At 32.8% G+C, this 12,501-nt stretch overlaps 1 protein-coding gene across 15 annotated transcripts in view; it reads right to left on the reverse strand.

Annotated features, from left to right (window-relative positions):
- LOC148878719 (uncharacterized) overlaps positions 1-12,501 on the reverse strand; it is a 44,452-nt gene that overhangs the window by 31,291 nt on the left and 660 nt on the right. For all 15 annotated transcript variants that reach the window (XM_088959074.1, XM_088959123.1, XM_088959144.1 and 12 more), the window contains 2 exons: positions 12,200-12,408; positions 1,558-1,775 (listed from right to left, as the gene is read on the reverse strand). In XM_088959074.1, the coding sequence (XP_088815200.1) occupies positions 1,558-1,775; positions 12,200-12,373 (392 nt within the window). In that variant the 5' untranslated portion in view covers positions 12,374-12,408. The remainder of the gene's footprint in view (positions 1-1,557; positions 1,776-12,199; positions 12,409-12,501) is intronic.

The raw sequence follows: 12,501 nt of genomic DNA on the forward strand, positions 1-12,501 counted from the left end.
TTGGGCTGTCGAGCTACCTGGCCCATGAACAGGTCTAGAGGCAGCTAAGAGGGTACTTAGATATCTGAAAAAGTACCTAGGAATTGGGTTACTTTTCAAGAAACATGGTCATATGAAAGTGGAAGTCTACACTGATGCAGATTGGGCTGGAGGAATTGATGATAGAAAATCAACTAGTGGATATTGTACCTTTGTTGGTGGAAACTTGGTCACTTGGAGAAGCAAAACACAAAGTGTATTGGCCAGATCTAGTGCTGAGGCCGAGTATAGGGCCATGGCACATGGAGTTGCTGAAGTACTATGGGTGAAGAATTTGATTGGAGAGTTGGGCCTCTCTGTTGATGGCCCAATGTCTCTCTACTGTGACAACAAGGCGGCCATTAATATTGCATCCAATCCAGTTCTTCATGATAGGACCAAGCATATTGAAGTTGACAAGCACTTCATAAAGGAGAAACTTGAAAAGGGGGAAGTTTGTACTCCTTACATTAGTTCCAAGAAACAACTAGTTGATATTCTTACGAAGGATCTTCACTATTTGCGACATAATGAACTGTGTGACAAGTTGGGCATGATTGACATATATGCTCCAACTTGAGGGGGAGTGTTGTAATGTGCAGCAGCATGCAGCCTAATAGGGGCAGAAATGCCTTTTTCTCATTGTAATTGTTATGAGCTGTCTTCCTAAGTATAAATACTAACTTAGGCACTGCCAACTACAGGACTGGGGGAATAGACTTCTCTCTTCTCTCTTCTCTCTTCTTGTTCTATCCAACTACATCTATCAACACCTCACCAGCTTTGGACTAAGTCAAAATTTGGAAATCTTGCTGAAAACACGTAAATCCCTTCCAATACCAAAACATCAAGTGTTTGAGACTTCTCTTGTATCACACCCCAACCTAACAACACCATATCTAGATGCAATAACCCTTCTGCATACGGACTCCTCAACCCCAAACCTTTAAAGCCATTTCCCCAACAGTGCTATATTCATCTACTTGATTCTTCTCAACCCCAAATCTCCAAATTTCTTTGGCATACTCACCCAACTCCAATTCACTAAATGAATCTTTCTCTTTTCCACCTTATCATTCCAAAGGGAATTCCTCTGGTGTTTTTTTATCATTATCAGCCAGAGAATTTATCATTGCACCAAGCAATGGAAAATTCATTGCTGATTAGAAAGGTTATTACTGGAGTTATTTTTATTGTTGTAGAGTTTTCTCCACCCCCCACCCAAAACACATTGTCACATTGAGGAATGCATACAAGCAGTAAAATTCCTAACACCACAAAACCAGTGAGATGTGTTCTGGTTATTAAACATCCCTTTAACCTCATAAGCTAAGGATAGATGATACAACATCATTTACTTTGTTTTTGTTATATTCATTCATAAGGCTAAACGGTGCATAGTTTTCATACCTCTAACAACATTAACATTATAATGATGCTTGTTTCTAGTATTGTAGGATGAAGCAGGCCAGAATCATTATAAAGCTGTTAGTTATGATTAACATAATGAAATTCTTGGGAGATGGAAGGAGTGCTTACTTGAAAACATCTTCCTTGAATTTGATTATTTCCCGGAGCATTTTCCAGAAGTAGGGATTTAAGGCGTTGGTCTTCTGTGCAAACAAACTTGCCAACCCATTACGACTACCCCACTCATAGCCATGACCCTTGTCAAGACTCACTGAGAATGACATGTCTGATGTTTCCATTTCAACTCCTAGACTCTCGAAGAACTCCATCATATTTGGATATGTTACCTGCCAATTATTCAAAATTTCTCACAGCAAAAACAAGAAAAACTCAGCACAAGTGATTTCCAAGGATGGATGAGTGCTTTTGTCATAGCAATCAATATGCAGACCTTGGGAACCTATGAACGGACACACCCCATCACTAGCCACATGTAATTACATGATCAAAGGATTAATTGTCCAGTTAATGGGTACTCAGTACTCACCAAGAGTTTCCATTAAAAAATAATATATTATCTATCATCGTCGAAAAGCAAGTAAGCATGCCCTTCAATAAATATGATATTTTTAGTAGAAAATCAGAAATTATAAACTGGAGTCGCATCAAGATCAGGTGCATCATGTTTGATCGATCAAGTTACATATACTATACCAAAAAATGGTTTCTACAGGCTTTATAGTGTACCCTTTTATTTATCAAGGCCTATTGTACGTGCTGGTATACATTATTGAATCTAATATTAGTTAAGTGGATCAAATTCTCTCTCTCTGTCTCTCAAATAATGGACCTGTCACTGAAAATTCAAATCCAGCTTAATCCATGGGGTGTTCAGATTGCATCCAGTTCAAATTTATTGATAATCTTTGAATTAGAACTGGGTAGCCAAAATGTTGTCTTTTTAAATTCAATTTGCACGGAGTGCATGAATCTCCGTCTCAGTTTGGAAGGAATACTAATACAAATATATGCAATGCAAATACATACAAAATAATATAAAATACAAGGTTTTGCACTCTACGTATTTGTATTCCCTTCATGTTAGATACATCACAAAAAGTATTTTCTGCGCATGTATCTATACTATATATAAAAGTGTGGATGCAGTGTGAATTTTTTTTGAATAAAATTACCTTATATTTCTTTGTTTGAGAAAACTATAAAAGTCATTTTATTATAGCTTTAATGTTAGATTTAATGGCTGTTAAAATGCTCATATTTATGTATTTAGCCCCCTCATATTTATGTAATTACCCTCATTTAATCCCCTTATCTCTAATTGCATGGGTTGAAAATGTAACTTCAATTATTACTTTTCACCTCATTTAATCCCTTCTCATTAAGTCTTATATTTAAGGTATTAAATCTCATTTTCTCTTATTAAATCTTATATTTAAGTTATTTTTCACTAATAAATGCTATTAATTATATCTATCAATATTTTTAAGAATATAAACTTGTATATTTTAAAATTGACTTAAAAACAAAACTATTCTTTATCCAAATAGTGGCTAAGCAATTCAATCATCCAAATCAAATTGATCAACCTAAGAAGTCATAGTTAGGTAATATTTTTTTAAATAGAAATAAATATAGAAGATTTTAAAATGTAGAAAAAATTAGACACATTTATGATATTTTTATTAATCAAATTAAAAAAATAGGTGTAATAAGCAAGAATTGTTTTTATTGGTAATGAAAATGAAATACATAATTTAGAATTGGCCAAAAATGAAATATAAAAATTAATAATAAATAGTTCAACTCTTGGGTTAAATTTGTTAAATTTAATGTCAAAAATAAATAATAAAAGTCAATAAAATATAATAATATAAAAATAAAAAAATACACAAATTTTACATAAAAGTATTCAAGCACATGTATAATATCATATATTTATCATATTAAACAAAAAGTAACTATGACATATCAAAATTATCTTTACACATAAATACAAAAAAAAGTTATAGAAAAAAATGAACACATCTATAATTCAATGTTTACAATACTATTAAAAATAAGAATAAAATTGTGAAATTTTCTTTTGGCTAAAATACTCAAATTTGAATTTAGACTCTATTTAATTGTAAGGTTTAAATTGAAAATTGAACTACTACTTTTCACCTCATTCAATTTTCTCTATTTAAATCTTACATTTTTCTAATAAATGAATAAAAAAAAAGATACACCAAAAGGATAAAACATTACAAAAAAGAGTCTAGCCAAGCAATTAGCCTTGTCAATGATACTTGAAACTTTACAACTCAATTCGATTATCGCATATTTGGATGAGGTGTTCATTTGCATTTGATTATTATTAAAAAACAAATAAAAAATAAAAAAATAAAAAATTTGATAGAAAATTTTTGATATATTATTACTATCACTATCATCATCTAAAATTTTCATGTGCTTCACGTGCACACTTATTAGTTATGCATAAAGGATCCACAAGAGTACATAAACTAAACTAAAATACCTGGTTCAGATTTTGTCCTTCTAACCTGATTTTAGGCTTTGTATTTTGGGGCTTAGAAGTATTTTATCTCAGATTATAATATTTTAAAATCAATTCTACGAAATGCTCAAAACCCTTTTTGCCTCAATTTTAAGTTTACACAGCCCACAAGATCAGTTATTTCTAGAATATGTTTTTGGCCTCCCCTGTTGCTCAAGGGACCTTTTATATCATGAATGGAAAATGAAAAATGACATTAATATCACACTGTTCAGTTGGCTTGACTGAAAATACACTTTATCCAAGAAAATCACCAAAAGAAATGGGGTTTAGGATTTCGCTACTTGAGGAAGAAGAAGCGGTGAGAAGCCATAAATAGTTCCTTGAATGTCTATGAAGAACCTAGTAGTGAATGAGACCCCTTTTGCTAATAGTCGGAGAGGTGTGTGGCTGCAATTCAGGGCGGATAGAAAAAGTGAGTAGGAAATCTGAGCTCGCTTGCTAAACATGTCTAATTCTTTCTAAGACTTCTTCCAAGGTCAGGACTCGGGAGATTCAAGTTGCAGGTGAGTTGGGCTTATGATTCTAAAACTTGGTCTTTTAAGTTGAAAAAAAAAATAAAAAACATAGATTAGAGGGAGGGGGCCATAATCAATTTGTGGTAATTATTTTAGTTTTGCGAGATCTAAGTGGAGTTAAACTCAATTCCAAATCTACTCGCATGATACAAGCTCAGATTACGAAAGTTGATTGAAATAACTTGGCTGTGAGACACGTTCACCCATTCATTTTAAGTGAAAAAACAAAGAACTGGGATTATTTCAGACTTAGCCCTTATCCCGGCCCAGATCATGATCATCCTAATAATAGGAATGGCAAGGAAGTGGGGCAGGGCAGGGCTAAAAATCCTAACCCCATTCCTGTCCCCACAGGGAATGGGGATCCTCGACTTTGCCCCATTCTGTCTCGGTCATTCTCATTTATATATTTATTAATTTATTTTATTTTTTAAAATTATTTTATATTATATAATATATATTTATATATTAATAATTGTATATATTATGTTATATAATATAGTCGGGGTGAGTTGAACAAATACTATCCCCGCCCAGAGTTTCAGATTTTCTCCGAACCCCAATCAGTGATAGAAAAACCTGCCCCATCGGGGCGGGGCAGGGCAAGGCACCACGGGGACAGGTCAATATGCCATCTTTACCTAACAAAGATAGTTTACGTCAAATTCATACTGAAGTGTTCTTTTAGGGAGGCCATGATCCTAAGAAAGATGGTTTAGGTCAAATTCATACTAACGACTAAAGTGTTCTTTTAAGGTGCTCTCTTAGACTGCGTCAGCGTTTGATTGTATGCAAATTTATTCGCATTGATGCCAAACTATAATAATGCAAATGATTTGAGCACAAAATCTGATTTATTTTTATTCAAAATTTAATTTATTTTGTTTGACTTTAAAAACAAATGAAGTAAAATAAAACTTAAAAAAATAGAATAATATAAAACCCAAAACAAAATTAAATTAGAATTTGTATTCTCTTTATTTGTACTCCCACATATTTATATTAATACAAATATTTTTTTTGAAGGCTTAATACAAATGAATTGAGTTGCAAAGGACTATATAGCTTATATATATGCCATGGGATATGACTATATGAGTTGGTGATGGGTTGCTAGCGTGTCGTGTCTCTTCTTTGTCTAACATTGTTTCTTGGGCTATTCTCCATCGATGACACCTGTCTAAGCCGCTAGGCAAGGCATGCATACTTCCAATGATGTTTGTGGGAATGATGTGATAAAGTGGACAAACTAATGTCTCATGTCTATACATAAAACCATTTTGATAAATGATAAGGTGAGTGGTGAGGGTAACATTGAATTTTTAAAAAGTTAAACAAGTGTAGCCGAGCTGTTTGAGTTCGGCTCGGCTCAGTCTAAACTAGTTTCGAGTCGAATTCGAGTCTAATATATGGACTTTGTTAATTGATTTGAACTCGAGTTTAATACAGCTTAGTTCGTGAGGCTCGCAAGTCTAATCGAATATAGTTACATAGGGTGTTACCTTAGTTATCAAGGGAGATCTCGGTTTGGCACCTCGACAAGTAAGAGTGATCTCGACTAGCACCTCAGTTGATAGGGAGACCTTAGCTCGGTACCTCATCAGCTGAGGTAGACCTCAGCTTGACACTTTGGCAACTGAGGGAGACATTGGCTCAGCACCTTAGCTGCTAGGGAGACCTACAATTAGAGGCAATTGAGTTCAAGCCGAACCGAGCTCGAACTTCCAACCTTTTGACTCGAGCCAAATTCAAGCTCAAGTCTCTAATTCAAATCAATTTTGAGCTTGAGCTTGAACTTGATATTTTATGACCAAGCCGAGCTCGAATAGCCAGATATTCGGCTCAACTTGAATCCACCCCTAAGTATGATGTCACATGTAAATGAACAATGGAAGGGCAATGCCTGTCATATTTTTTAAAGATCAATGGATGGTTTTTTTTTTAAGCAAGGTCAATGGATACTTTCTGATTTCATCCTCAAAACCATTGGGAGACATTTTCAAATTCAATGGCCGCAAAAAGCTATACCTCACAGTCAATGATTAAAGTATAGGTATCGGATATCGTAACGGATAACTCGGATACGGATACGCTTTGGAAATGCATGGATACGGACGAAAAAACATAAAGACACTTGGATACGCTAGGAAAATGAATATTAATTCCATAAATATATTACTAACAATAGGTTTAATGTAAAAATAGCTACAAATAATGTATAAATATATAAGAATTGTACATTTTGATGGTATATATGAAGAAATATATTACAATTAATATAGAAGAATGCATAGATATTATACAATTTTATTGACATGCATTAATCAAGATTCCAAAAAACATATTATATAGATTTTTACAAATTAATACATGCACAAAGCCATTATTATCTTATTTTATATTAAAGTCCAAGGCGCAAAACATACACAACTATTATATTTCAATTATTCTCTCATTTTTTCTATTTTACTACTTATAACTTTTAACATTGACAAAAATGTTAACTAAAAATTTATTCTCAAAATTTTGGTAAGCAATATTTTCATTTTTGTAAACAATAAATACGTTATTATAAAATGCAAATCAAAATTAATTGATAATTTATAAAAATATATAATCCTAACTTAAAATATATCGAGTCTATTTAAATTTCAAAGATATATATTATATGAAAATTAACAAATTTTAATTACTATAATAGTTATTTCATTATTAATATTTTTATTTTTATAAATTTATAAAATAAAAAAAATAATTTTTTAATATAAATATAGATTAATGGATTTGATAGGTTCAATTTATATTACATTTTTAAATATTTTATAAATAATATTTTTTTTGTAAATAATAAATACATGGTTATTTAATGCAAATTAAAATATTAATTAATAATTTATAAAAAAATGATATATATATATATATATATATATATATATATATATATATATATATATCATGTGCACATTAGTAAATTTTAAGTATTAAAGTAATTATTCTATTATTAATATTTTAAAATTTCTTTAAATTAAAAATCAACTTTTCGAAATAAATGTGGATCTGGTAGATTATTTATTCTATTGGTTTATAAGATATTAATTTTAAATATTATTCTTTTTAATTTGTAATTGAAGTTGATGAAGATAAGTGTATGTTGGTTGTTGAGATTTTATGTGAATAGTAAGCGATAAAAATTAATTTATTTACATGAAAGAAATGTTGTCTTAGTGGTTAAGGATGGGTTGCTAATTGGCGTTAGGTGAGATGCGGTTTTAGGTTTGAGTTGCGCCAGTCGCAAGTTTTTTTTTTTTTATTGAAGTTGTCAAAAGGAGGTTCAATACGCTTCCATATCGATGCGTATCAGATTGTATTAGCCGATACTGCACGATACATCGATACGATAGCGTATCAGACCGATACGCATGACTGAAAGGAACATTTCCAGTCGTAGCGTATCCCGTGCCGGTAGGACCCAATACCGATACGATACACCTCGTATCAGGCGTACCATATCGATATTTTAATCCTTGCTCACAGTCACATTCTACCATGAAAAATAAATACAAGTATGGAAAATGTTCCTAATGTACAGTCAAGACATACTATGAAGTTGGGGTGTGAGGAGCAAATTGGGATTTCAAATTGGTTGCCAAAGGCCATTTTAAAATTAAAAGTCAAAAAGCACACATAAAGAACATCCTTTCATAGAGACCAGATCTGCTCCTCACACCTGGCGCCTCACATGCACATCCACCATGTATTAGGAACATCTCCCGTATTTATTAATTATTATTCACAGGAGATGTTCCCAATGCACGATGAATGTGCATGTGAGGCGCCCATTTGTGAGGAGCAGATCCCGTCTCCCTTTAATAGTTTAAAGTTTAAATTGTTGAATTGGGTTTGCTCCTCACACCGACCTCATATGAGTTGGGATCTTTTGCCAACAAAATATGTTCAAACCCTTTAAGGCTCTACCAATTTGATCTAACACTGCATACCCATAATTTAAATGGGACCCACTATATATGAGATGTGCTGTATGAAATCATGTCTAAGTTATTTGAATGTATTTTATTGACAGGTGATCTAAACTCACCTCACAATTATATCCCACCTTATACTGAGAACATCTCTCATGAATAATAAGATACAAGTAGCTGAAACATGTTTTGAGGCAATGTGATTAAGGCTCTCTGAGAACTAGATTCAGATTCTACATTATAGGTTATGGGAGGAGATATTCCTGATGTATAGGTATAGTATATAGTGGTAGGGTATGAATAGTTATGATTCCAAGTGATCAAAAGTCCCACTGCCATGAAATGAGATGAGTGGAGGCAAATAATGTACTTCACACCAAAGCATGTAAATGTTGTTTTAAAAAGGGAAAATTCCCATTAGTACCCTTTACATTGGGTTTAGTGCTATTTTGGTCTTGAACTTTAAAACGCAATAATTTAGTATCCGAATTTTTAGAATATGTCAATCCGACATCTATCATTAACCAATTTATTAATCAACCATTAAGTGGCATTTGAAAAGATACAAATGCCATTTGAGTGTCATTTAATTTTCTTTATCAACTATCACATGATAAAAAATGAACAGTCTTAAATCTCTGCCTCTTCTATTCAAGAAAGTTAGGATTATGTCTTAGTGGTCATTCTAGTGACCCCAACTTTCTTGAATAGAAGAGACAAGGATTTGAGACTATTCATTTTTTGTCAATGTTTGGATGGTTGATAAAGAGAATTAGATGACACTTGAAGGGTATTTGTATATTTTCAAATGACACTTAACGACTGATTAATGAATTGATTAATGACATATACTAAAATCGCATTAAACCCAAAGTGGGTACTAATCTCGAATTTTCCCTTTTAATAATGGTTTTATTGGTAAAAAGTTAATAAATGTTTCAATCGTCGTACTAAAGTGTGGTTCCCGTGCGGGAATATTACAACCATGTGAATTCCCCACTTACTATAAATGTTTAAGCAACATCAACTTCCTAAACGCAGACCACATGTCAGGCTGACGCGTGATACAATGTTTGCCTACCATCTATCTTCCACTTATGAGACTACAGGCATGTTCGTTTCCTCTTAACTCTTATCTCTTAAGAGAAATCTTTTAACTTTAAGAGAAAAATGGTTGTTCGTTTCCTCTTATCTCTTATCTCTTAAAGTGCAATCATACAACTTTTTGTTTTCCAATGATACCCCCACAAAGCAAACAAAAACTGTAATATATGGGGTCAAAATAGATATTTGATAATATTCAGCAGAGTTCAGAGTTCAGAACAACATTCTCTACATTCAGAGTTCAGAGGAAAGAAAAATTCACCAATATCAATATATCTCTTAATGTAATTATTGCACTTTCAAATGTCAGACTTCAGAGCAAACAAACAGTCTTTTTTTTTTTTTTTAAAGATTTATGAGACTATATGAGGTAGCTTGTCTGGCTGTCTCCCTACCCATAATGTTCTGTTTGGTTTGCATAACAGTGTATGAATAGAAAGGAAAATTTGAATATTTCAAATCGGGATTTGCTACTCTCGTATTGCATCTCACACCGACCTCATGAGTCATGACACATATCCACTGTATTGGAAACTTGGGAACATCTCCATAAAAATAATATAGATGTTCCCATGTGTGGTTGAGATGTCTAACATTGGTGCAAGGAGCGCTCTCTAAAGAGTTCAAATCAGCCCCCCACAAGACCGCCCCCACAACGTCTCACAATATATTCCCACCGTGTATTGGGAATATCTCCTGGTGATGACATCATCATTCCTGATATTATCATGGGAGATGTTCTCGGTATAGGCCGGGAATGTGGCTGATTCACTTTCCTCTCTGAAGAGGAGATCTAAACTTTGCTACGCTTAGTTTATGGGATGTTATGAATAAGACTTGGGATCTGCTTCTCACACCGGTCTCACAAGCACATCTCACCATGCATTGAAAACATTTCCCATGAATATTAACGTATAAATTTGGAAGATGTTACCAATGCATGATGTATCCCTGTGAAGTCAGTGTGTGGAGCAGATCCGGTCTCATGAATAAAAGGGGCAGGATTTCAGTTATCATAAGTGTAATTACACCCTTTTGGTGTGAAACAAGGAGGAAACTTTTTTTAACATAAAAAACATCTCATTGTATTATTTTAAAGAGTTTAATTATTTACCATAAAAAATACCCATTAATAAATTCATCATTTAATAAAATATAAATTAATTAACTTAGTTAACTTAGTTAATAATTAAATTAAAATAAATAAATAAATATTAATAATAAAATATTAAAATTATTTATTATTTAATAAAAGAAAATATTAATGACAAAAAATATAGCTATTAAATTAAAATATTAGTTAACTAAATAATAATTATTAATATTAATTATTTAGTAATTAATAATTAATATCTAACTCAAGGTTTTTAAAACTAACATAGAGAACGAACTGCTCAGGGGTTCGATTCTTGGGTTGAATGGTTAGATCGTTTTGGCAAAAAAATTAAAAAAATAAAAAAAAATAGTCAAAACCGTTCAAATGGTTAATTGCCTGAGTCAATGGTTTGTTGACCAATCAACAGTTTTTTTTTTGGAGAAAATCCGGTTTTGGAGAAAAACAGAACCGATCACCTGACTGATTCCCAATTTTTCCGATCTGATCGCCTGGTCCAATCCGGTTCGATCCGGTTTTGAAAACCATGATCTAACTAATAAATAATAATAAAAATATAATTTGATTTTCCCACAAATTTTCCTTTTGCAATCAAAGGATGGAACATGAAAATTTCCACCCTTTTTCCCTTTTTCATCCCATCCCAATCCCACCAAAATATTTTTTCAAATAAACCCAGTAAAGGTAATAATCCCAACCTTGATGACAATACGAATTTGGATCTACCGACCACAATACATTGCCATATATATATATATATATAGTTGAATCTACCTACCATGTTTATATTTTTGTACATCGGGAATATTGACAATTAAGTAATAATTATTTAATTATTAATTAATAATAAATTAAATAATAATAAAAAGATCATTTGATTTTCCCACTATTTTCCTTTTTTGCAATCAAAATATAGAACATAAAAAATTTCTACCAATTTTCTCTTTCTCATCGTATCTCATGCACCCACAGAATAGATCTACCAAGTAAACCAATTGGCACCATCTCCATCTAGTAATTAGTTAATAAAGACTAAGGTGGTTTAGGGACTTTTAGACCGCACTCCACCTCATAATTCTGATTTGAGGTGGTGCTGTTTATTCAATAAAAACCCCGTAGTTTTTATTCAATAGAAAATGAAAAAATCTATGATATCGAAAATACGTGATACCAAAAAAAGGTTTTGACCAAAATCGCACTTTGTGAATTTTGATAAATAACATGTGCACACTTTTGGGATATTTCCGGTACCATAGTCGAACCCATAGAATAAGCGAAAGAGAAAATTCTTAAATTCTTAACGAATTATCTGTTTTTGAAGAAATAATTAAGCTGACTGATTGAACGGTTATGGGTTGAAGTGAGCCTTTTTTTTATTTGAAGAGCACGGGGAGTGCGTGAGTGACGTAATTATTATACGGAACAGATGAAATCTGAGCCGCTCAAGCAATGGGAAATTGGGAAGACTTTCACTTACGCGATTGAAGACCATGAAGCCAAGGTCCAAATCAAGACCGTCGATCGTAACAGTTCTGGCATGGCCGCCCAGATAGTCCTCCTTCTCGTAAAGTACCACATCAACTCCGGCGTCGGCAAGGACATAAGCCGAAACCAGGCCACTGATCCCTGCGCCGACCACTGCCACCCGCATGTCGGACACGTGGTTCAGGATAATAGGGTTTATCTCTGCTCCAAACAAAATTAACAAACACACTCCAATCAGAAGGAGATTTTCAGTACTTCAAATTTATCTTAGAGATCAGTTAAGAAGTATAGTAC

This window comes from Nelumbo lutea, chromosome 1 (assembly GCF_056320005.1).
Source record: "Nelumbo lutea isolate HS-2025 chromosome 1, American lotus-T2T, whole genome shotgun sequence".
NCBI classification, from domain to species: Eukaryota; Viridiplantae; Streptophyta; class Magnoliopsida; order Proteales; family Nelumbonaceae; genus Nelumbo; species Nelumbo lutea.